Source organism: Chiloscyllium plagiosum, chromosome 21 (genome assembly GCF_004010195.1).
Source record: "Chiloscyllium plagiosum isolate BGI_BamShark_2017 chromosome 21, ASM401019v2, whole genome shotgun sequence".
Lineage (NCBI taxonomy): Eukaryota > Metazoa > Chordata > Chondrichthyes > Orectolobiformes > Hemiscylliidae > Chiloscyllium > Chiloscyllium plagiosum.
The window spans coordinates 4,676,059-4,703,008 of record NC_057730.1 but is presented as its reverse complement, the minus strand read 5'-3'; the positions used below and the strand labels follow the sequence as shown (position 1 = coordinate 4,703,008).

The 26,950-nt window shown below is 40.4% G+C and overlaps 1 protein-coding gene across 1 annotated transcript in view; it reads right to left on the bottom strand.

The window, feature by feature from the left end:
- Positions 1-26,950, bottom strand: part of rab40c (RAB40c, member RAS oncogene family) — an 89,094-nt gene that overhangs the window by 29,920 nt on the left and 32,224 nt on the right. Inside the window, exon 2 of the mRNA XM_043711126.1 lies at positions 5,017-5,077. Within this exon, the coding sequence (XP_043567061.1) occupies positions 5,017-5,077 (61 nt within the window). The remainder of the gene's footprint in view (positions 1-5,016; positions 5,078-26,950) is intronic.

The window sequence follows — 26,950 nt, the reverse complement described above, 5'->3', positions numbered from 1 at the left end:
TGCTGGAAAAGCGCAGCAGGCCAGGCAGCATCCGAGGAGCAGGAGAATCGACGTTTTGGGCATAAGCCCTTCTTCAGGAAAGGCTCAGTCCTGAAGAAGGGCTTATGCCCGAAAGTCGATTCTCCTGCTCCTCGGATGCTGCCTGGCCTGCTGCGCTTTTCCAGCACCACACTTTTCAACTCTGGTAAATCCAGCATCTGCAGTCCTCACTTTCTCCTTGGGTTACACAGCACAGCATCAAAATTTGCAAATGATATGAAATTTGAAAGTTTTGAGAACCGAGAAGAGTACTGTAGAAATTGAAATGGGTACAGATGATTTAGTGGAATGGGTGGCAGATAAGATCTATTGAAAATGTCAGGACCAGAGAGCACCGTTAATAAAGCACACAAAAAAGACGTTTGCACCCACCTTCAGTCAGAAGTGCATGATGGACTTACATCTTCAGCAGGTCCACACCATCACAGAAACCAGTTTCAAACTGATTTGATTCACTCCACATGATACGGAGAAACCATTTTTTAAATGAATAAAACGTGTTTTTTTGAAATAAAAAGCAAGTTGTTCTCCCAGGCCAGACCCTCCTAGTGCCCCAAATGCATGTAAATACACTCTTGTGTATGGCTTTGGTTTGTTGGGATAAGGTCAAACTCCAATGTTTGTTTGATTGCTCAATATGCTACTGTACAGAACAGAACTGCATTTGTTATATATATGAGATATTTTTATGAATACAGTATAATTTTGAAATTAAGAAATGAAGAAATAGTTGGAGACACTCATGGGCCATGACAACATTCTGCCAACTGTACTTGGATACTTATGCTCCAGAATTCACTATGTTCCGAGGTGAGACATTTCATAACTACAGTACTAACATCTAACAGAGCATGCAGACGAAGGTATATTAATTACAGGAAAAAGCAAGACAAATTTGACCTGGTCAATTGCCACCCCACCTACCTCGCCTTGATCATCAGCAAAATGATGGAAAGGGATTGTCCACAATGTTACGTCGGCAGTGTTACCAGACACTGGTGCGGCCACAGGAGTATTGCGGGCAGTTCTGGTCGCCACATTATAGGAAGGATGTGGAAGCTTTGGAAAGGGTTCCGAGGAGATTTACCAGGATGTTGCCTGGTATGATCGGTCTTACGAGGAAAGGCTGAGGAAACGGAGACTGTTTTCGTTGGAGAGAGGAAGGTTGAGAGGTGACTTAATAGAGACAAATAAGATCATCAGAGGGTTAGATAGGATGGACAGGGAGAGCCTTTTTCCAAGTATGGTGACAGTGAGCATGAGGGGGCATAGCTTTAAATTGAGGGGTGATAGATATAGGACAGATGTCAGAGGTAGTTTCTTTACTCAGAGTAGTAAGGGTATGGAATGCTTTGCCTGGAACAGTGCAACGGTAGTAGATTCGCCAACTTTAAAGTACATTTAAGTCATCTTTGGACAAGCATATGGACGTACATGGAATAGTGTAGGTTAGATGGGCTTCAGATTGATGTGACAGGTCGGCGCAACATCAAGGGCCGAAGGGCCTGTACTGCGCTGTCATGTTCTATAGTCTAAGTCTAAAAGTCCTGTTTTGAAGACCATTAGGCCTGCTGCATCTTATTAGCAATGTTATCAGGTGCCAAATCCAAAACTGGCCAATCAAATACAGTTTGGACTCTCCTTTCAGCATCATTTTTACTCTTTCGGCATGAAAAACTACATTTTAAATTGGATCTGAAGTCAGCTAAAATAAATTAAAAACTGCTGAAAAACAAATGTTTGCTTCTTACTCCATGAACAGCAATGTATTTAGACACAAGTCAAATTAAAATGACCTTTAGGGGGTCCCTTCATGATAGAGAGTTTTTAAAACATTTTGTTTTATTCATGGTGGGATGTGAATGTCATTGGCTGATCAACGTTTACTGCCTTTCCTGGTTACTCTTGAGAAGGGTGGTGGTGAGTTGTAATTTTGAACCATTGCAGTCCATGTGTGGTAGGTAGACTCAATGCTCTTAGGGAGTCAATTCCAGGATTTTGACCTAGTGACAGCGAAGGGACGGCAATATATTTCCAAGTCAGGATGATGAATGACTTGGAGAACTGCAGGTGGTGAGTTTCCATATACCTGCTGCTCTTGCCCTTCTATATGCAAGTCGTGGATTTGGACTTACACAGCAGCTTTGAATTCCACCATCAGTATTATTTAGGAGGACAAGGGCAGAAAATGAATTAGAACACTACCATTGAGGTTCCCCTCCAAACAATTCACCATTCAAACTTGGAAGTACATTACATTCCCAAGCCTCGTGATCAGTGGCGCCTTCCTCTGTCAAGAGGGAGTAGATCTGGTGTGCTTTCCCCAAAACGATACTCTGTAGTAATAACATACCGTGTTTTACTGACCACATTTATTGCGGTGTCTCACCCAAAATAAATAGTTTGTAGCTCTACCTCCTCCAGCTTAGGAATTAGTTGAGCAAACAGTTGCCTCTGCCCTGATATCTGAGCCAGTACAGTCTTTGTGGGACATCATTGTGTTCTTGTTCCTCAGCTCAAACAGTCTTAGTTCAAACTCCTGTCCAGAAACACACGTCTCTGTGCACGCGCACACACACGTTTGAAATTCTAATTTCTGCTGCTCTGATTTTAATCTCACTACCACAGCTCTGCTTCATTGACTTCAGTTTCAACTTATAAATCAATGGCCCCAATTTGGTACATCTAGCTCATGAAAGGTTCTCCAATTGGTTCTAGTTTCAGAGGGAATACCCCAAATTGTTAAGCTTCTGGATTGGAGGGGGGTGGGGTAAGATAATAACTGGCATCCTTTCTTTATTCAACCATCTTGCTCACTGTTTACCCCTCATTGCAATTTTACCAGCTTTTGATTCCCAACTTGAAGCCCTCAGAATTTCAGCATGCCAAGCTTCCTCTTTGGCAGATTTCCCTACATAGGTTGGTGATGGGTAGGGTTACTTACCGGAGAAACACTGGAGGGGAACCTTCCCCCACCAAAGACACTACTTCCCATTATCCCTTGGCCAAAGGCTTCTCAAAGCCCTGTTTCCCCCACAGCCTCTACTGCAGGCTATCATGCAAATGACAAGCAGGCTGAGGGGACTGCAATACCCTGGGAAATCAATCCCAAGGTTCCCACATGTGCAAGTGATAGCCTAGTATATTATAGACTGTTAATCCAGTGATCCAAGTAATGATCTGGGAACCTAGGCTCAAATCCCACCACAGATGAGGAATTTAAATTCAATAAAGACCTGGAAGCGAGGAGTCTGACAATGACTATGAAAGCATTGGCGATTGTTGGAAAAAGCCCATCTGGTTCACTCACTTCCTTCAGAGAAGGGAACTGCTATCCTTACTTGTCTGGACTACATGAGAGCCCAGACCCACAGCAATGTGGTGGATTCTCAACTACTTTCTTAATTAACTCTTAATTGCCCTCATCCCTTGAAAGAATTTCCTTTTAATATTCATGCTTGGCAAATGCCTAGCATCCACACTATTAGAGAGCTCAAATAAGATGGGCAATACATAACCAGAATGAGCACTTGCCAAAACAACTCAATTATGATGTGGCAATTCAAAGAAACGTTCATATGGAGGCCAGAAGTGAAGGAGCTGGAGTCCTAGCTGCTGACATTAGACCACATCAGAAATGGGAAAGCTACCTGACAGTTTGCTCCCTCCCCCCCCTAAGATTAAGTAATTCAAATTTAGTCTGTGATCAGGGACAGGAATCTGAGACTGCTAGGCAGTATGGGGACTCTGGATGCAGTGTGCAACTGACCCCTTGGCCCTTCCAATTGTCCAAGAGTTGCAATGTTCTTGCAAGCTGTGTGCATGAGAGGGGGAACTGCATGGAGAATGACTGAACTAAATAGGCCAATTGGGGAGAAAACAGGAACACAGTACTGGCAGGGGACAATATAATTAGTGGCGGGTGGGTGGGAGGAGACAAACACACAGATTGGAGATTGGATAAAAAATAAAGTGGGACATGCAAAGATGTAGTAAATGAACATTAAAAACACCAAACAGGGTCGAAGGGAGAGAAATGTGAAATAAAGGCTAAATTATTGGTTCTTTGCTTAAATTCATGTAGCATTTTTGTCACAAAATTAAATGATTTAACATCACAAATAAATGTTAATGGGTGTAATCTTATAGCCATTTTGGAATCATGGTTACAAAGGATTAAAGCTGGGAAATAAATATTCCAGGGTCTGTGAAAGGACAGACAGAAAAAGAATAGTTTTGATAGCACAAGCATGATAAGCAATTATCTTGCATTGGATGATGTGGAATCCATACAGCCAGTGATAAGAAATTACAAGGGAAAGATGACACTGGAAAAGTATTTGCAGAATACCTATCTAACAATACTGTCGGACAGAACAATCGGGAGATAATGAGAGCATATTTTAAAAGTTGCATATTAATCATGAGTGACCTTAATCTTTTTGGGAAAAATCAAACAAACAGTCAGAGGTAACCAAAGGAAGACTTGATAAGTAGTATTTGGGACAGCTCCCTAGAACAAAAAGCTGTGGATCAAACCAGGGATTAGGCAGTTTTAGATCTGAATGTATACTGAGGCAGGTTTAATTCATGCCCTCAGAGTAAAAGATCTCTGAGGAGACAGTGACCACAACATGGTACAATGTAGCATTTAATTTGAGTGTTAACAGCTTGGGTTGGAAACAACTGTACTAAGCTTGAAAAAAGACTGGCTGGTGTGGACTGGGAGAGGTACTTAACAGAAAATATGGATTACGAATAATGATAGACACATTGGAAAATAGTTTAGGACTCAGAAAATACAACCCTGTGAGGAAGGTGAATTTTAGGAAGGGATAAATTAATCAAGCAATGAATATAATGTGGCTAATACTTGTTGTAAGACAGTAGATAGACTGAGCAACCTTTCATCAACATTCTGGAAGTACATCCATAATAAATAATATCAAAATACAAAAACAAAATATTTAATTTTACCAGAGCTCTAGCTTTACACGCCTGCCATCCAGCAGGATTGTAGTGGTCTTGTAGTCAATTCCTGCAAAAGAAAAAACAAACAATTGTACCTTGTGTGTTATTGGACTTCAGCATTGTGCAATTTCTTCACATTGAATTGCAAACACAAAATATGTTTCAAAAATCTGAAAATGTTTTGAATTTTGGTCAGGCCAGTTAGCTATGCCATCCCTATCAGAAGGTTAAAATAAGTCAAGGTTAAAGCAACATTGCCTCCAACTTCTCATTCTGTTGGGGCCTTAGAGGTCCACACGCGCCATCAACTTCCAGAAGCTAAAGTCATGCTTATTAACTGTTTCTCTCTCCATGGATGCTGTCAGACCAGAGTTTCTTTAATAAAATCCTGTTTTTATTTCAAATTTCTAGCATTCACAGTATTTTGCTTTTATTAATGTAAATATTTTTCCTAGTTTCTGAAAGTAAGTTACTTCATTGAAGGATTCCCCTTTAAAATTGTATAATTCATGCAAGCACACAGACCAGGAAAATCTGCTTGGACTGGTTGAACCAGGAGTACTGCAAAAACAATAGCTAGTCCAGGCAGCTTCTCAAGTTTTAGTTTAGTTTAATTCATTGGAGCTCTGAAGTAAATTGCACTGTAGATAAAAGGGGAACCAGAGGTTATATCGCATATAGATTTCCAGAGGCATCTGATAAGTTGTCATAGCAAAGGTTATAGCAAAGTAAAAGTTTGTGATATAACAGATATCATTGGCATGCAAACACAGCAAAAATGAGGAATAATAGCATGCGTCAGGTACAAAAAGCAGAGATTGAGTGAACCCTTATAAGAGTAGGAGTATACTTAAAAGGGAAATCAGGAGGGCAAGAAAATGGTAACGTGAGATAGCTTTGGCAAATGGGTTAAGGAGAATCCAAAGGGTTGTTATAAATACATTAAGGACAAAAGGGTAACTAGGGAGAGAATAGGACCCTTCAAAGATCAGCAAGTCAGCCTAATGTGTGGAACTGCAGGAGATAGGGGAAGATACTAAACAAGTATTTTGCACCAGTGTTTACTGTAGGGAAGGATATGGAAGATACAGAATGTGGGGAAATAGATGGTGACACCTTGAAAAATATCCATATTACACAGGAGGAAGTGCTGGATGCCTTAAAAAGCAGAAAGGTGGATGAATCCCCAGGTCCTGATCAGGTATACCCTAGAACTCTGTGGGAAGCTAAGGAAGCGATTGCTGGACCCTTCGCAGAGAAGTTTGGATCACTGATAGTCACAGGTGAGGGGCCGGAAGACTGGAGGTTGGCTAACTGGTGCCATTATTTAACAACGGCAGTAAGGAAAAGTCAGGGAGTCTGACATCGGTGGTGGGCAAGATGTTGGAGTGAATCCTGAGGGACAGATTTACATTATTTGGATAGGCAGGGACTGATTAGGGATAGTCAACATTCCTTTGTGTGTACAAAATCATGCCTCAATAACTTGATTGAGTTTTTTGAAGTAGTAACAAAGAGGATTGATGAGGGTACAGCGGTGGATGTGATCTATATGGATTTCGGTAAGGCATATGCCAAGGTTCCTCTTGGTAGACTGGTCAGCAAGGTTACATCACATGAAATACAGGGAGAACTAGCCATTTGGATCCAGAACTGGCTCTGCGGTAGAAGTCAGAGGGTGGTGGTGGAGGTTGCTTTTCAGACTGGAAGCCTGTGACCAGCGCTGTGCCACAAGGATTGGTGCTGAGTCCACTGCGTTCCGTCATTTATATAAATGATTTGGATGTGAACATAGTTCACGAGCAGTTCGCAGATGACACCAAGATTGTAGGTGTAGTTGACAGCGAAAAAAGGTTACCTCAGAGTACAACAGCATCTTGATCAGATGGGCCAAGGAGTGGCAGATGGAGTTAATTTAAAATATGAGGTGCTGCATTTGGAAAGGCAAATCAGGCCATGACTTAGATATTTAATGGTAAGGTCCTGGGGAGTATTGCTGAACAAAAGAGACCTTGGAGTGCAGGTTCATAGTTCTTTGTAAGTAAAGTCATAGGTAGATAGAATAGTGAAAGCGGCGTTTGATATGCTTTCTTTTATTGGTCAGAGCATGGAGTATAGAAGTTGGGAGGTCATGTTGTACAGGACATTAGTTAAGCCACTTTTGCAATACTGTGGGCAATTCTGGTCTCCCTATCAGAAGGAAGGTGTGAAACTTGAAAGGGTTCAAAGATTTACAAGGATGTTGCCAGGATTGGAGAATTTGAGCTATAGGGAGAGACTGAACAGGCTGGGGCTGTTTTTCCTGGAGCGTCAGAGGTTGAGGGGTGACCTTATAGAGGTTTATAAAATCATTAGGGGCAATTACACCATTTAAAAAGGCATCTGGATGGGTATATGAATAGGAAGAGTTTAGAGGGATGTGGGCTAATTGCTGGCAAATGGGACTAGATTAATTTAGGATATCTGGTCAGCATGGATGAGTTGGACCCAAGGGTCTGTTTCCGTGTTATGACTATGAATGAGGTGACTTGATCAGGTGGATGTTGAAAGGAATTTCTTCTTGTGGGAAAATATAGAACGAGGGCTCATGGTTTAAAAATAAGGGGTGCCTGTTTGAACTCTCAACAGTTGTATCTTTGGAATTTTATTCCTTTAAAAAAAAGGGTAGCAGATGCACAATCTTTAAATATTTTTAAAAGGCAAAGATAGACAGATTCTTGATTACCAAGGAGATGAATGATTACTATGGATATGCAGAAATGTAGAATTGAGGTTAAAATCAGACCAACCATGATCTAAGACTTGAAAGACGAAGTAGCCTACCCCTGTTCCTCATATGTATGTTCAAAACAAATATGTATCCTCTCATGAAGCACAATTCTTTCAACGTGACAGTTAACAAAAGACCCAGAATATTCTAACAAGTTAGAATTAAGTGTGTAGTTATCAGAGTGTAAACAAAATTCTACAACTTATAGCAAGAAGTGCCCTAAATTGCTGGATAGTTTGCATTCCTCTTCAGTTAACCTCAAAATAACTGGCAGGCAATGCCAATTTTCCCTTGATGGTCAAAAAAATTGACAGTTATTCATACTTCTATGACCTTTGAATTGAAACCGACTGGCAATTAAGTTGCGTGAAGGATAATTATAATCAGTTTACAAATTAAACTGATGGTTGGCAGACAAGTATAAATATGGGAGAATGTAAACTTCACTTTGCAGGATGAATAATAAGTCAATATATTATTTAAAAGGAGATTGCAGAACTCTAGTTCAGCTACTGTGCAAGTACAGCAAGTGATTCAGCAAATGGAAAAAAAGTAGAGACGTTTTATGACTGTGTATGACATTGTGTTACCCATTGGACTATAACTTGGTGTCGTGCGATTTTCAATTTCATCTGGAGATGACAATCTGGTTGACTTCACACTTGTTCAACCAGATGCATACAGCTGTGCATCTCAGCCAGTTATTGCAAGTCAGATATCATCAACCAGCAACATGTTGTGCACTGCATAGAAATCAGACAAAAACGCAGGTGGTGATGAAAGCTTTGAAACAAACTAGTCTGGCACACTGCGAATGAATATGCAGCAACAATTTATCAACAGCACCAAAACAAGAAAACTCATATGGAAATCATTCCAAAATAAGAATATACAACTAGAATGGGGTTGAAATAGGCAGCATCTGCAATTGGCAATTTGAACTGCAGTCAGAAGGCTGTTCTACGCATAGGTATGTGTGTGCATACTGTGCCTTAAGCAAAACTGTTTAAAGTAAACTATTTACTTGCGCATGATTGAATGCTAAACTGCTGATTTCTTAACCATTGTAATTGTTGGATTAATTAAGGATACAAGACAAGACTATTAGCCCTACTGTTCACCAACATCCCAGATAACCTCACCGCAATCAACTCACGCTTCCAGAAATGGAACAGCACAAATATCACTTTCCTCAACCACAAAGTACTTGATCAACACAAGTCACTTGCCTACACCCATATAAGTAAAAAAAATCTTCGCATAAAAAAGGAGAAAAGCAGACATTTTGCTCATTGTTCTTAAATATAGTGCTATATTTAAGCAGTTAACATACATGATGTTTGAGCTTCAGATCAAAGTGCAAAAATATATTCTGAAGTTATTTTTACATAGAATATGGTCTCCCTCCTATAGGGAGGATGTTGTGAAATTTGAAAAGGTTCAGAAAAGATTTACGAGAATGTTGCCAGGGTTGGAGGTTTGAGTTCCAGGGAGAGGCTGAATAGGGTGGGGCTATTTTCCCTGCAGCATCAGAGACTGAGGGGTGACATTCAGGGTTATAAAATCATGAGGGGCATAGATAGGGTAAATAGACAAGGTCTTTTCCCTGGATTGGGGGAAGTCCAAAACTAGAGGGCATAGGTTAGGATGAGAGGGGAAGATTTAAAAGGGACCCAAGGGGCAACTTTTTCACATAGATGGTGGGTGCGTGTATGGAATGAGCTGCCAGAGAAAATGGTGGAGACTGGTACGAATACAACATTTAAAAAGCATGTGGATAGGTACCTGAATAGGAAAGGGGTACATGAATAGGAAAGGTTTGGAGGGATATTGGCCAAATGGGACTAAATTGGGTTAGGATATCTGGCCGGCATGGACAAATTGAACCGAAGAATCTGTTTCCATGCTGTATATCTCTATGATTCTTTAACCTGTTCACACAGTGTCTGAGACACATTGTGGGTGGGATGTGAAGTGGCTCAGGGATCATGACCACTGTAACGTAACACACACACACACTGAAAATTCCCTTAACTAAAAATAATTAAACTTTGAATGGGTTCAACTTAATAATACTTTGTAGTCTGAAAGATAGAGATCCATGAGGAGGAGGATTGCACGTTCCACAAGGTATAATAGCTCTGGCCTGGTAAAATATCCAAATAGCTATGAGCAACATCTGATTTGTCTGCAAATTAATGTAGAAAACCTTTAGTGTCAAAAAGGATAGACTCATGCCCATTACATTACCATGTTACACAATTTTCAAATCTGTGATAAAACGTACCAAGAAATTTCAACATGCTTTACTGCACACGTTCTTTGATACATGTGCCTAATTTTGTTTTAATGATTGTCTGATATCTAAAGAGTATTTTACTATGGTGCAAGCCACTGACCTCTAACAGAAGCATTGTTTTTGCTCTACCTCAAATAAAGAGAAAAAAGTGAAACTTATGCTTCGCCAATTATGAAAGATCTAGAGTGGAGATGAAAATCATTTCCCCTTGCAAAAATGAGCCAGCCTACAGCTTCTTTGTCCTTAACAACAACCACAATGCAGAAGGTCAGTTCTAGGCACTAATTACATTATTGATCCTAAGGAGGACACTGGATACTTTCAATTCTACTTTGTTCGACACAGAAATGGCTTCACTGCTATCAATTCAGAATTCACTGTGCACCTAAAATGGAGAACCAAAGAAGCTTTGTTGTATAAATGAGTTCAGACTGCAAATGTGAAAAGGCCAACAGGTAATAGCAAACGGGGTTTAGAATGAGCTTGACTTGACAATCGAAAAAGGTCACTCTATATTAATGCATCATTCATTTATCTGCATTGTCTACTATGTGAGATGGCCAAGTGGACTTGTAACATTTTCTGTTGGCACTAACAACTGAAAATATCCAATAGGTTTCGGCTTTAGCTTATTGGAAAATAGTTTGCATTGTGTAGGTCAAATATTGAAGCCAAAAACTATTTGGCAGTAACAGTAAATATATAGTTCAAACGCAGACTGTTGACAACAATTCTCAAAAATCAGAATAACTGAAATGTTTCCAGCTGTTTCTTATAAAGCACACTTCAGGATTATAGCATTTGCTTATTTTTGAGATGCGCCTGTAGCTATCTTTTGCATCCTGTTACACATGCTAGGATCAATAAAAGCACTGCATTCATAAACCAAAAAGCTTTATCACGAGGAAGTTGCTTTCTTCACAAATGCATGATGATCTGTTTTTAAGCAGTTACTAATGGCACCATATCCTCAGAAAAAGCAAAAAGTCTATACAGCGACGAGAAATCCTGAACAGCCATATTCCCTGGAGTATACTACTCTTTGTACAATTTTGCTCTACTTATTGAAAAAAGGTCTTTTAAGCTCATATTCTGTCCATAGTTAACTTAGTATAGAATTGCAGGCTAACTTTCACCTATGACAGCAGTGATTCACCTAAAAGCTGTAGTTAATTATATTACAAAATCAATTTTACTTAAACAAATCAGATTTTACTATTTTCATAACACTTTGCACCTCACCTGGCATCGTGAGTTCAACGTAAATTGAAAAGAGCAGAATTAGATCTCTGACAATTAAATTTCTCCAGTTGAACATTACAGAAAACTTCTCTATTTTATTGTAAATGTATAAAAAAAAACTGGTTGATGAAAATAAATGGAGGATTGCTCATCATTCACCACATCATAGCCTGAAGTGGACTTTATTGTTTGACCCAATTTGTGGATTTTCTTTAAAAAATAGCATTATTCACATTGTTAAAATTTATTAAAACACAGCTTACAGCTTATCCGGGGGGCGACGGCAGAGGGGGAGACATTTTGAAAAACTAAAAAAGAATAAATTATCCAAAAAAGGATTTTGTCTTGTAATTATTGACTCACTAGTAAAGCCTAGTACTTTTTTTTTGCAACCTACAAACATCAGGCAATTGCAGTGAGATCAAGCAAAATAAATTTGAACTTCAGGGATTTAATGATTTGATTACTGGCCCTTTAGCCTCTTTTTCCATTTCAAAAAGTGGATCATTAAAAAAAAAAGTCTCCACTGCGACATTCCAAAAATATGCAGGGAATAATCTTGAATTATTAATCCTTTGAATTATTCAATACCATAGGGAGAATGCAATTGAGAACAAAGCAATGCATCGTATACTTACAATTCCATCTACTGTAAGCAATTTAAAAGTTGGTTTACACACAAATTCATCTGGACCAATACTGCTCAACGTACATAGAATTAATAAACATGTTGCATTAAAACACTGGATTCAATTAACTTCCTTTCCTAAATCCTCCTCCAAAAAGTTCATCATTCTATCAGATTGTATGTTCAAGTAGCCTCTCTAACAATATACACAGTCTTCTGTTTAGCTTTCAGGAGTCGTTTACATACAAATTTCATAAGATACTCTCAAATTTTCCTTATTTACATTGAGCTCAGCGTTTTAGCTATCAGCTGCTGTTTTCAATTTCAAGAAAGCCCACAGTCAAGTAACTCAAACATGGAGCTCTCAGCACATTAGATGGCATAATAACTGTATCCCTGCACTTAACTCTTGACCAAACAAAATGATACGTTTGGCAAGCAGCTGGATTTTATCCTCATTTGTTTCTAAAATATACAAACACTGGCTAACAGAACTCTACTAGTTGACCGGCTCCAAATCAGGCAAACAATAACAGGTGTAATTTGATATTCTTTTACAAGTTTGAATTCAATTTTCATGGATAGAATATAGAACTTTTGATTTGTAATGAAAGCTTGGGGTATTGTTCCTTATAAAAAATCTTCACGTCAAACAACTACTATTTATCAAAAGGTGGGAGGAAATTCAAATAGAACATAAACACTAGTATGACTTGTTGGGCTGAATAGCCTATTTCTATGCTGTTAGAATGTAAACTAAAATACTACACTAAGCTAATTCCCCCACCATTTTCTCCCCACCCCCACCCCACCTCATTTATCTCTCCACTCTGCAGGCACCTTGCCTCTATTCCTGATGAAGGGCTTTTGCCCGAAACGTCGATTTTCCTGCTCCTCTGATGCTGCCTGACCTGTTGTGCTTTTCCAGCACCACTCTAATCTAGACTAATTCCATGCCAATGCCAGCCTCACCATTCAAGAAAATATACTCACTTATTTAGACCATGTTCTGATATATAGTCTGCATACATTTCTGAAAACCAAGCTTTATCCACATATATTTATCCACAAATTTAAATATTTTCCTCACTTTGGGAAAAGTCCAGGATATCAAATAGCCATCAGATAAAGAATCTTCACAGACCACTACCTACAAAAGCAATGGAAGTTATTATTGTTTGAAGTGAAGTGATCAACAATGCACTAACTTCAATTTCCCTTGCATAAACTAGTAAAGCCAATGAAAAGGTATAGAGTAAAAAGAAAAATTCAAAAAAATAATTATTGTATTATAGTGCTGTTAAAAACAAAACAAATTATGACAGACTACAATTTTAATATACAAGCATCCTGATTTCAACAAAATTAATAGATTTATTCCACTTCCTCTACTATGACTACAGTAAAACCAATTAGTTTCTTTCTTTAAATCCTAAATATCTGTGCCAAACAATTTAGGAAGAATCAACCAAGATTGAGCTCTTAAAATATCCTAGAAAGAATCCAGTACTTACAGTCTACCCACAAGTGCCTCGAGATGGTGATGAGCTACTTGCATCTCTGAATACTGAAACCATGTCAAAATATGAACTAAGTAGATCAAGAAACAGGGAGAAATTCATGCAAGCAAACAGGCATGGAGGATGAGAAGAAAAAAAAACTGAGGAGTAATTTGGTTTAAAAAAAAGTGAAATTTTTTAAGAGATCAAACACAGAAAAACTTCATTTTTTCATATGCTATTTGTGCCACCTCCAATTCAGCATACACTAGTAGAATCTTCTTCCCATTACTGCAAACAGACCAACCCTTCTGCGATAATAGTCTACGCTTCCAACAGTTCTCGTTTAGCAAACATCTTTCCATGCAAGTTCAAACAATGCTACATCTGCCCATTCATCTTCCTCCTTTTTAACATTTAGGGCTCCAAATACATCTTCCACACGGAAAAGCAACTTACTTCTAACTTAGCACAGTGCATTTGCTACTCATCATATGGTCTTCTCCAAATTGTGGAGACCAAACACGTTTATTTATTCAAATTACTGTTCAACTCAATTCTCAATCCCAATTTAACCTTCTGTCCTGTCTACTATACTGAACTAATTAAACTCTAACATTTGAAGAACAGTATATCATCTTTCTATTAGGCAATTTATTGCCTTAACATCAAGTTGAAGGACTTAAGACCTTACCCAGAGCTCCCTTTATCTCAGACATGTTTTTGCACTGAAGGATAGCTATACCAGAATTACCAGAATTTGAAGAAAGGTGGGTAGATCAATCCAGCCAAATCCTCTCTGCCACATTCTTGGTCAGGCCAAAATTCACAAGATTTGCAAAGCTTCCCCTTCTGATGTTTAATTGTGACCACTTCAGGCTCCTGCCACCACCTTTTGCTTTTTTTGTATGTCATTATTAACTTCATTTTACTTTACATCAGTATCCATTTTAGGAAATAACTCCTGCCCATTATCTAAATCACAGATCTGCCTTTTTCTTTGGCTGTTAACTACAAACATCTTCAGTTCTAAAATGAATGAAGAATACTAACTGGCACAGGTGCTAAATGGACAGACTTCAAACAGATCTAGCAGTTCAAGACTGGGCATCAATGATGCACTATGGGCCATCAACAGCTGCAAAATTGTACTCCAGCACATTATGCAACCTCATTGCCTGGCATGGTGGGTCAAGCTACAGCATGTGGACTGCAGCAGATCACTACCATCTTCTCAAGGTCAACTAGGGACAGGCAATAAATGCTGGTCCAGCCAGTGACACCCACATCCTACAAATGGTTAAAAAAAACTCAACCTAACTTCCATTTGATAATTATTAATAGATCACCAACATATTCCACATGGCTAAAATCAAAGGCAGTGGTAAATCTGCTCTTAATGGAAGGAAGATTATTCCATCTGCTGTAAGGTGGTCAAGATCCATAAAGGAATGAAGGAAATCTTGAAACTGCACTTTCTTGTCCTCGCCAGGATGAAAGTCAAATTAACCAAAAGGACTCTTCTTACATTGTACACAAATCTCTACAGTTACTCATACCACGTGACACAACTCAGCTGTATTCTGACAGAATATGGATTACTCTTGCCTCCTCAACAGTCACCTACCGTTCATTACGATCACACTCATTTATCAAATGTCAACTACAGGCAGCATAGGTCAAAACGCACATATATTCTCACCTATCAAAAAAGATCATTGTGGTTTCACAGATGTGGAGTCAATTTCTGTATGGTGGTTAATAATGACCAAGCTCTTATAAAAGAGCAACTGCACAATCTTGAAAATTTGGAGAACTTTGTTTAATAACGTACACAGACAAACAAGCCCAGTTAAGACTGAAATTGCTTCACAAAAGAGCTATAAAAAAGTGAATATTTCAATATTGTCATATGGCCACATAAATGCTCCAGCTGCGTAAATAATCAGCTTTGTTTTCTTCTCCTTGCAAACCTGTATTTAACTTATATCTAGATGATCACAAACTTAACCAAATTGTTAACAGAAATGTAAATTCTGTGCTGTTAACATTTTAGGAGAGTGCCACAAGTATCAACATCCAGATGTTTTTGAATCAACTTGGAATTAAAAATAAAACAATTTCAATTTTAGCAGATAAATTTTGACAGAAGTAGAACAGAAAATAGCACAAGCAAATGGTGAGTTTAGCAGCACACTGGTGTATTTAAGATTTCAACAGGATCTGGACCAGATGGGCCAATAGGCTGAGAAGTGGCAAATGGAGTTTAATTCAGATAAATGTGAGGTGCTGCATTTTGGGAAAGCAATCACAGCAGGACTTATACACTTAATTGTAAGGTCCTAGGGAGTGTTGCTGAACAAAGAGACAGGTTCATAGCTCTTTGAAAGTGGAGTCGCAGGTAGATAGGATAGTGAAGGCGGCGTCTGGTATGCTTCCCTTTATTGGTCAGAGTACTGAGTATAGGAGTTGGGAGGTCATGTTGTGGGCGTCCAGGACATTGGTCAGGCCACTGTTGGAATATTGTGTGCAATTCTGGTCTCCTTCCTATCGGAAAGATGTTGTGAAACTTGAAAGGGTTTGGAAAAGATTTACAAGGATGTTGCCAGGGTTGGAGGATCTGAGCTATAGGGAGAGGCTAAACAGGCTGGGGCTGTTTTCCCAGGAGCGTCGGAGACTGAGGGGTGACCTTATAGAGGTTTACAAGATTATGAGGGGCATGGATAGGATAAATAGACAAAGTCTTTTCCCTGGGATCGGGGAGTCCAGAACTAGAGGGCATAGGTTTAGTGTAAGAGAGGAAAGATATAAAAGAGACCTAAGGGGCAACTTTTCACACAGTGGGTGATACGTGTATTGAATGAGCTGCCAGAGGATGCGGTGAAGGCTGGTACAATTGCAACATTTAAGAGGCATTTGAATGGGTATATGAATAGGAAGGGTTTGGAGGGAGATGGGCCAGGTGCTGGCAGGTGGGACTAGATGGGGTTGGGATATCTGGTCGGCATGGACGGGTTGGACCGAAGGGTCTGTTTCCATGCTGTACATCTCTATGACTCTTTATCATATTTTGCATTTGTCAATGAATCAATTATATAGTAATTTTTTGTAGTTTTATTTAAAAAGGATACCATAAAATAGATATATGCACCAGGAGATTAAGAAGCTGGATCAGCTAACAAATATAGTGCTTTAGGCATCTGGAGTAGGTCAAAACAGGTAAAATCAACAGTTCACATCATACCCCATGCAACTTTATTTTAATAGAAGAATTGCTAGTGTGGAAATAATGAATCCACAGACTCTCTGAAGAGCACCCCACCCAGACTCTTCCTCTCTCCCCAAACCCTGTAGCCCTACATTTCCCATGGCCAATCTACTTAACTTAGACATCCCTGGATACTATGGGCAAGACTGGCCATTTCCCATGGCCAATCCACCTAGCCTGTACATCTTTGGACTGTGGGGTGAAACTGGAATACCTGGAGGAAACCCATGGAGACATGGGGAGAATGTGGAGTTCACACAGTCGCCCAAGGCTGGAATCAAACCTGGGTCTCTGGTGCTGTGAGGCACGTGCTAACCACTGAACCCACACATGCCTATTCTGCGAACATATTCCTACATTTTCTATTGGCCTAAATGGGAAAAGAACTAGTAAGGGATAAAACAGGTGGCAGTTATCCAATTGTTTGCTTCCTATCTTTACTACAGACATATTTCACAAATTCAGTCAGTATTTGTTGGCACCATTAATACTGGCAGTATTCACAGCTTGCTCTCTTCAAGTAACTGATTTTTAAATTCCACAATCATGGAATGATGTCATTTGGTCTAATATGCCACATTGTGGTGACTGAATAGTTTATGCAGTACTTAGAACTTCTACACCTACAATTTACAAGACCACAAGCTAAAAACTGAAAAATTGACAGAATTTGCTTTCAAGATGCCAGTCTGCTGCTCATTTTAGTAATTAGACAAAGTGCATTTAGTTCATTGTCCACATTACTTTGAGGAGAATTGGTTAAAAAAAGTTTCTACATCTGTGAGAGGCCAAAATGGTCTTTTTGGATAGGCGAAAATCTATTTGCATTTTGACCTATGCTGCTGTAGCGCATAGGCGACACTTTGAGATTTACAAATGCCCAATCAGAACAAAGTCTAACAAGCTAAGTTTAGCTCGCTCAGTAATGTGACCACAAAAGCTGTTGTTTCACCCAACTCAAACTGATTTTTCCAAACAGTAAACTGAAAACAGACTGGTATTAGATTTTCAAAACCTATCCTCAATTTCACAACACCTTCCCAATTCCACCAAAAAAAAACAAGGTTGAAAGTCATTCTTAGATACTTAAGCATTAACAATCCTCCCACACCCCCCCCCCCACCCCCCCACCCATCCCTAAAGTTATATGCTTCATGAAAATTATAAGAAGTATGCTCTTCTAACAAAAACATGCTGCATATTAATGAGAATCAGTTTGGCATGAAACCATGAAAATCCCCAATTCTATTAATTTCGAAATCTGGTTTGGGCAAAAATTACAAACAAGCATGGCAAGCTGAGAAGACTTGTAATGCATTTGGGAACAATAGCTTTATAAAAAGAGGCAGAGAACTCGAGGAGATTTTACCTAAAGCTTTACAGATCACTTATTAGGCATTAACTCAAAGCATTTCAGGAGACAGTCACACCCTTAGACTAATTAACTTGAATTGTGTGTGGAGAGTGTGTTGCTGGGAAAGCACAGGTCAGGCAGCAGAGGAGCAGGAGAATCGATATGTCGGGCAAAAGCCCTTCATCGGGAATGAAGCTGGGAGCCTCAGGGGTGGGGAGATAAACGATGGACAGGTCATGCGGAATGTGCAACTGGAATGCCGACGACGACGTGGAGGACGAGGACGAGGAATTAGGAAACTGGTGAAATCGTCCGCCTCACCCTTCAACTCCAGGGCATCAATGTGAACTTCACCAGTTTCCTCATTTCCCCTCCCCCCACCTTACCCCAGTTCCAACCTTCCAGGTCAGCACCGCCTCATGACTTGTCCCAACTGTCTGTCTATCTCCCCCCTCCTCTCCAACCTATCACCTTTACCCCACCTCCACACACCTACTGAACTCTCCACTACCTTCTCCCCAGCCTCACCCTCCTCCCATTTATCTCTCCACCCCCAGCCTCATTCCTGATGAAGGGCTCTGGCCCAAAATGTCAGAGAAGAGAAAGGTCACTGTAATTGGGAATAGCATGTTAGAGGCATAGAGACTGTTCTCAGTGACCTGGATCGAGAGTCTTGAAGGTTGTGTTGCCTACCTGGTGCTTGGGTTCAGGATATCTCACCTGGGCTGCAGAGGAACCTGGAGTGAGAGGGTAAAGATCCAGTGGTCGTTTTCCGCAGAGGTACCAATGACAGATAAAACTAGGGCAGAGGTTCTGTTAAGAAGTATGAACAACTAGGAACTAAATTAAAAAGTAGAACCAAAAAAGGTAATCTCTAGATTACTACCTGAGCCACAAGCTAATTGGCAAAGAGCCAATAAGATTAAGACATGCATTTACCTACTTACAAGTTGGTGTGGGAGAAATGGGTTTGATTTCATGGAACACTGGTCCCAGCATGATTCGGATGAAGACCGTCCCATTAGAACAGGTCCCTTCTTCCCCAGTACTGGTGCCTTAGTCCTAGCAGCACATAACTAAAGTTGGAGATTGGACTTTAAAATAAATGGGGGTGGGCAAAAGGGTTCAGCTATAGGGGAGATCAGAAAACCCAAATTAGAGAAAAAAAAGAGGTAAGGATGCAGGTTGGTGATGTAGTAGATGGTTACCAGACAATAAAGGTGAGCGACAGAACAGATGAATACCTTTATGCACCAAGGAATTATAAGTAAAATAGGGAAATTTACTGGTGGAACAAATTTAAAAGTCTTGTATCTAAATGCACAAAGCATTCGAAATAAAGTGGATGAACTAATCACGCAAAGAGATATATAAACGGTTAGGATATAATTGGAATTACAGAGACATGGCTGCAGGGTGACCAGGAACGGGAACCGAATATCCCAGGATATTGAATAGTTAGGAGGGACAGGCAAAAAAGGAAAAGCAAAAAAGGTGGAGGAGTGGCATTGCTGATTAATGATGAAATTAATACAATAATGACAAAGGATATTAGCTCTGGCAATGTAAAGTGTGTATGGGTTGAGGTGAGAAACAAAGGCAAAAAAATTAGTGGGTGTCATATTAGTGCAGTGTCGCCCCAAACTGCAGTGATGTTGGGAATGGTATTGAACAGGAAATTAAAGATGCATATGATAAGGGAATAACTGTGATCATGGACGATTTTAATCTGCACATAGATTGGGCAAAGCAATTTAGACAATGCCGTAGAGGAACCAACCAGCTAGAGAACAGGCCATCTTAGAGTGGGTACTGTGTAATGAAAAAGAAATCACTGCCAACCTAGCTGTGAGAGATAGCTGATTTGGAAACTAGGGTACTAAATCTTCATAAAGGAAGATACGATGATAGAGGTGAGAGTTGGCCTTGATAGATTCAAGAGAGTTACTTTAAGGGTTGACAATGGATAGGCAATGAGTCTAGATTAGAGTGGTGCTGGAAAACCACAGCAGGTCAGGCAGCATCCTAGGAGCAGGAAAATCAACATTTCGGGCAAAAGCCTTTCATCAGTAATAGAGCAATGGAGGTGGGGGGTAAAAGTGGATAGGCGATGGCAAACATTTAAGGAACACATGGGGGCATTGCAACTGTTTATTTCTGGCCGGCACAAAAGCAAAATGGGTAAGAGGGCCAATTCACGTATTACAAAGGAAATTAGAAGAAGTAGTATCTGATCCAAGGAAGGAGCATACAGATTGACCAAGGAAAATAATAGGTCTGACGATTGGGAGCAGTGTAGAATCCAGCAAAAGAAAGACCAAGGATTGAATAAGAAGGGGAAAATACAGTATGAAAGTAATTTTGCAGGGAACATAAAGACTGACACGAAGAGTTTCTAAGCGTATGTGAAAAGAAAGAGATTAGTGAAGACAAATGGGGAAATGCATAGAAAGGGGTCAAAGAAATGGCAGAGCAACTGAATACATACTTCAATTCTGTCTTCACAAAGATGACAAATCAGATACCAGAAATGTTGGAGAAGGCAAGATTTAGAGAGAGGGAAGAACTGAGAAAGGAGATCATATTAATAGAGAAATGGTGCTGGAAAGATTGAGGGGATTGAAAGCAGATAAATCCCCAGGGCCAGATAATCTACATCCCAAAGCATTTAAGAAAGTGGCTCTAGAAATAGTGGATGCATTGGTGGTAATCTTTTAGAATTCTACAGACCCTGGATGAGTCCCTGCAGATTAGAGGGTAGTGAATGTTACTCCAACATTCAAATAAAAAGAGGGGTAAACAGAAACAAGGGAAATATAGACCAGTAGGCCCAACGTCACTGGTAGGAAAAATTCTTGAATCCATTATCAAGGACTTTATAGCTGAGTATAGGTATGCCATCTGTCCGGATGTATCTCTACCTGGTGTGGCAACTATACCATTCAAGATCAGAGACAGTTACAGAGAGTGGTGAACTCAGCCCAGACAGCCACAAAGGCCAACCTCCCATTTATAGAATCTACCAGACCCGCTGTCAAGGAAAGGCCGCCAGCATTCTCAAAGATCCATCCCATCCTGGCAATGTTTTTCTACAATCTCTCCATTGGGGAGAAGGTACAAAAGCCTGAACACGCACCAACTGGTTTCAAAACAATTTTTACCATACCGTGAGTCCATTCAGTATTCTAACACCAAACTCTTAACATTCGTCTATACCTGTATTTTTGTTTTGCTGCTGTTTACCTATTTATTTAGGTATGCTATTTAACAATTGATCTGCCTTTAATTGCTCACAGGACAAAGCTTTTCACTGTCACCTGTACCAAAGCACAATAAATTCAATTCAGTGACAGAATCATACAGAGTCAGCATGAATTTATGAAGGTGAAATCACACTTGACAAATATGTTTGAATTCTCTGAAAATCTAACTAGTACAGTTGGCAAGGGGGTGCCATTGATGTGGCATATTTGGACTTTCAGAAAAAACATTTAACAAAGTCCCACAAAATAATCTTGCACAATCATTTCTTAAAGCGCATGGGATTGGGGAAAGTATATGGATAGGATGGATAGACAATTGGTTGGCAGAGAGGAAACTGAGTAGGAATTAATGGATCCTTTTCAAAGACAGTAACTAGTGAGGTGTCACAGGGATTACTGCTAGGGCCTCAGCTATTCACAATATACATTAATGATTGTGATGAGAACACAAAATGTAACATCTCAAAGTTTGCAGATGACGCCAAATTGGATGGGAGTGTGAATTGCGACAAGGATACAGACATGCTTCAGCATGATCGGGACAGGTTGGGTGAGTGGGCAAATCAATGACAGGTGCAGTATAATTTGGATAAATGAGAGGTTATTTATTTTGGAAGCAAAAACAAAAGGTGGCACTTTACTACCTAAAAGGCTGTAAATTGTGAGGGGGGAGGGGAGGGGAGGGGAGGGATGGAGAGTGTGCCATGGGACATGGATGTCCTTGTGCACCACTGAAGGTTGGTATGCAGGTGCAGCAGGTGGTAAAAAAAAAAACAAATGGTATGTTGGCCTTCATTGCAGGAGGTTGAGTACAGGAACAAGGATGCATTGTTGCAGTATATAGGGCCTTGGTGAGACCACACCTAGAAAATGGTGTGTAGTTTAGGTCCCCTTTGCGGTGGAAAGATGCTCTTGCTCGAGGCTGACTATGGGGATGGCAGGACTGACATATGAGGACAGATTGACTAGGTCAGGATTGTTTTCATTCGGGTTCAGGCAAGTGGGGTGGGGGAGGAAAGACGCGATCTCAGTCTTAAATTCTAACAGGGCTATAGAAGGTTTATTTAAAAAAAGGGGCATGGATAGGGTAGACAAGGTCTTTTCCCTGGGCTGTGACAGTCCAGAACTACAGAGGGTATAGGTTTCAGTGGAGAGGGGAAAGATTTTGTAAAAAAACAAGTGAGGACCTAAGGGGCAACATTTTCACGCAGTGGGTAGTAACAAGTTTTGAGATTTGTAGCTTGGGTTTAGGTTCTGGAATGCAAGTTTGCTTGCTGAGCTGGTAGGTTCATTTTCAGACGTTTCATCACCATACTAGGTAACATCAGTGAGTCACTGGTGAAACACTGGTGTTATTGATCCATTTTCTGTGTTTAGGTTTCCTTGGAGTGGTGGTGACACAATTTGCTGTACCTTTTCTTAGAGGGTGATAAATGAGGTCCAAGTCGATGTGTTTGTTGATAGAGTTCCGATTGGAATGCCATGCTTCGAGGAATTCTCATGCGGGTCTGTGTTTGGCTTGGCGAAAGAGAGTACTGCAGATGCTGGAGATTAGAGTCAAGTGTGTGGTGCTGGAAAAGCACAGGAATTCCTGATGAAGGGCTTTTGCCCGAAACGTTCATTTTCCCTGCTCCTCGATGCTGCCTGACTCTGTTTGGCTTGCCCCAGGATGATGTGTTGGTCCCAGTCGAAGTGGTGTCCGTCCTCATCTGTATGTAAGGATATTGGTGAGTGTGGCTCATGTCTTTTTGTGGCTAGTTGATGTTCATGTATCCTGGTGGCTAGCTTTTGGCCTGTTTGTCACAGTTCTTGCAAGGTATTTTGTAAGTGACATAAGTTTTGTTTGTTGTCTGTAAAGGGTCTTTCAAGTTTATTAGCTGCTGTTTTAATGCGTTAGTGGGTTTGTGGGCTACCATGATGCCAAGAGGTCTGAGTAGTTTGGCAGTCATTTCAAAGATGTCTGACATGGGGAAAGTGGCTAGGGTTTCTGGACACGTTTTGATTGCTTGCTTGGGTTTGTTGCTGAGAAAAATCGGCAGACTGTGTTCATTAGGTACCCGCCCTTTTTGAATATGCTGCATAGGTGATTTTCCTCTGCTCTTCATAGTTCCTGTGCTGCAGTGTGTGGTGGCTCATTGAAATAATGTTCTAATGCAGCTTCGTTTGTGGCATTGGGATGATTGCTTCTGTAGTTCAGTATTTGGTCTGTATGTGTTGCTTTCCTGTGGACGCTGGTTTGAGGTGCCCCATTGGCTGTTCGCTCTACCGTGATATCTAGCAATGGCAGTCTGTTGTTTTCCTTCTCTTTAGTGAATTTTATGCCAGTAAGGACATTGATGATCATGAAGGTTTCCTCTAAATTGTTTCGTTTAGTGGTGACAAAGGTGTATTCCATGAAGCAGACCTAAAGTTTGGGTTGTATGGTTGTCAAGCAGTTTGTTCATGTCTCTGCATTACTGTCTCTGCTAAGAGCCCTGATAGAGATCCTATAAGTATTCCATGGTTTGTCTGTAGGTTTTGTTACTGAAAGTGAAGCGTGTGGTAAGGCATAGGTCCACTAGCTTGATGATGTTGTCCTTGCTGATGAAGTTGGTGGTGTTTGGTGTACGTGTCTTTGGTTCTTCTAATAGTGTAGTCAGTGTTTTGTTAGTTAATGTCGGTGAATGTAAACAGGGCTGTTACTTCAAGGAGGCCATTATTTCATCTTCTTCCACCTTGGTGTCTTTGATGGGTGGAGTGAATGGAGTGACGTGAGTCTTCTAAGTAGTTTAGTCTTTGGTGTAGCTCCTTGGCTATTGTGAATGTTGGGTCTGAGGGGGCTCCAGGTTTGTGAATTTTGAGGAAGCTGTAGAAGCATGGTGTGTTGGATCCGTCTGGTTTCATTTTTTGCAAGCCTGTCTTATTAATTCTCCAGATTTCTGAAGTTTTGAGTAGGGCTGTCATTCAGTTCTCTAATTGTGGGATGGTGTCAGGTATATCACCACCTGTTGGTAAGTGTTGGTATCTGCAAGCAGTGCATTCGCTATCTCAATGTAGTGTGCTCGGTTTAAAATGACAATCAAGCATCCTTTGTCTGCAGATTGGATAACAATGTTTTTATCTTTGAGTCCTGCTAGTGCTTTCCTTTGTGTATAGTGTGTTTCCATCCTTTTTCCTGCTTGATGTTGGTACAACTGTCTGTGTAATGGTTTGTTGGGTTTCTAGAGTTTGTTGTCTTTGTGTTGTTTCTAATGCTGCTAAGAAATCTTTGCCCGCGTCTTGGAAGTTTAATTTAATCTTCTTGCTAAGACAGTTTTTTTGGATGGTGGGTGGTGCATGCGTGGAATGAGCTGCTAGAGGAAGTGGGGAGGCTAGAACAATTACAACATTTAAAAAGGCACTTGGATGGTTCTAGGAATAGGAAGCGTTTAGAGGATATGGATCAGGTGCTGGCAAATGGGACTAGATTAATTTAGTCTAGCATGAGCTAGACCGAAGGCTCTGTTTCTGTGCTGTATATCTCCAGGACGCCATGGGTAGATGCAGGAAGGATGTTCCCAATGGTGGGTGCGTTCAGAATCAGGAGTCACACTCTGAAGATTCCAGGTAAACCATTTTAGAACTGAAATGAGGAGACATTTCTTCACCCAAAGAGTGGTGGGCCCGTGGAATTCATTACCACAGGAGGTAGCTCATGCCAAAATATTGAATGTATTCAAGAGGGGCTAGATATAGCACTTGGAGATGAATAGGGTCAAAGGTTATGAGGGAAAAAGCAGGATTAGGCTATTGAGGTGGACAACTGGCCATGATTTTGATGAATGCTGGAGTAGACTCAAAAGGACTAAATAGCCTACTCTTGCTCATATCTTCTACATTTCTAAGCAACTGGATTACTAGGTTCAATTCAAGCCACCATACGTGAGGAAAGAAGTTAATTCCTTGATGGCACAGAGTATTACCAGAATACTTTTAGTAAGGAGATAATCTAGTTATATAGGGAGACTGAAGATTTTAGGATTCTCCTTAAACCAGAGAAGCTTGAGATTTAATAAAACTGTTTAAAAACTAATGAAACAGGTTTTGATGGAACAAAGTAGAGAATTTTTCTCATGACCAAAGAGTCAGTAACCGGAGGACAAATTTTAAAAAAGGCCAAAGAACCAAAAGGGAGATGAGAAATGGTGGTAAGAAGGGAATTATGATTTGCAAGGAAAGAGAGAAAAGCAGGTTCAATACAATAATTCAAGTAACTTAAAATCAAGCATTTACAGGTCTACAGGGGGGAAATTGGCTTGGTGAAACTTATTGAATAGTTATTTTCAAGAGCCAGTTGAGACACAATAGGCTAAATTGTTTCTGTAAAGTCCTGCGTTCAACAGTGATCCTGTTATGAAAATTATACATCAACAGAACATTGAGTCTGTAAATGGGAATATGATGAAACGTGCTGAGGTAATTTGTAATTCAGACAATGTTCTCACTCAGTCTAGTCCCATAGCTTTCCTTGAATTCACACAAAGGAAAACTGATCTGACCTCTGATGCAGTGACAGTTGGAATAGGTTCATCAGGAATTGTCAGAATAGGTGTTACCTCTCCACCGAAATTCTGTTAACAGCGAGCATAGAGGGCATTGAGAAGATCTGGGAGGGATGTATCATCATCTGCTGTCTTGCACTGTCTCTTTTTAGAACCTGTGATGTCATGAAGTCCTTGTCATAGTCGCCGGGTGTCTGTCTGGGTCTCTAGTTTGGATTGGTATTGGTCTTTGGCTGTCTTAATCGCTCTGCGAAGGTCATACTTGGATTCTTTATATTTGAGTGGGTCTTCTGATCTGAAGGCCTTACATCTGTTTTTTAGTAGGTTCTGCATGTCCTGATTCATCTAGGATTGGGGAACACCCAGAAAGACTTCCTCAGTATGCAGTCCTCCACACACTTGCTGATAAAGTCTGATGGTGGTGGCGTACTTGTCCAAGGTACCTTTGGACTGATTGAACATGGCCCAATCAGCCAATTCCAGACAGAACCAGAGTTGATCCTCTGCCTCCTCCGACCAGCATTGGACCTGTATCCATGAGGGGTCTCCTGCTTGAACTTTTACCTGTAAGCCAGGAGAAGAAATCCAGCATTGTGGTCAGAGTTCACAAAAGAGGGCAGGGGAAGGAGTGGTAGGCATCTTTCACAGTGGTCTAAGACGTTTGGATCCCTGCTAAGGCAGGTAATGTTCTGGTGCTACATGGGCAACACCTTCTTTAGACTGGCTTGATTGATAAACAGGGCCTTGGGGTATTCCATCTCCAGGGTGTTAGTGATGGAGTACAGCACATCCAGAGCTTCCTCAACCTTTGCTTGTGACAGTATGTACACAGCAGTTAGTATATCAATGGTAAATTCCCATGGTAGATAGAAGGGGCAAGTCTTTGATAGTGAGGAATTCAAGGTTTGGGGAGCAATGGCTGCCCAGGGTTGCAATGTCCGTACACCACAAGTTGGCGATTAAAAGCAAACCTCCACCCTTTGTCTTACCGGAGGACGCTGTACAGTCTATACAATGGATAGAAAAACCATCAGTCTGAAGTATGCATTGGGAATGGAATGGTTGAGCCTGGTTTCTGTGAAGCAGAGTTCGTATAG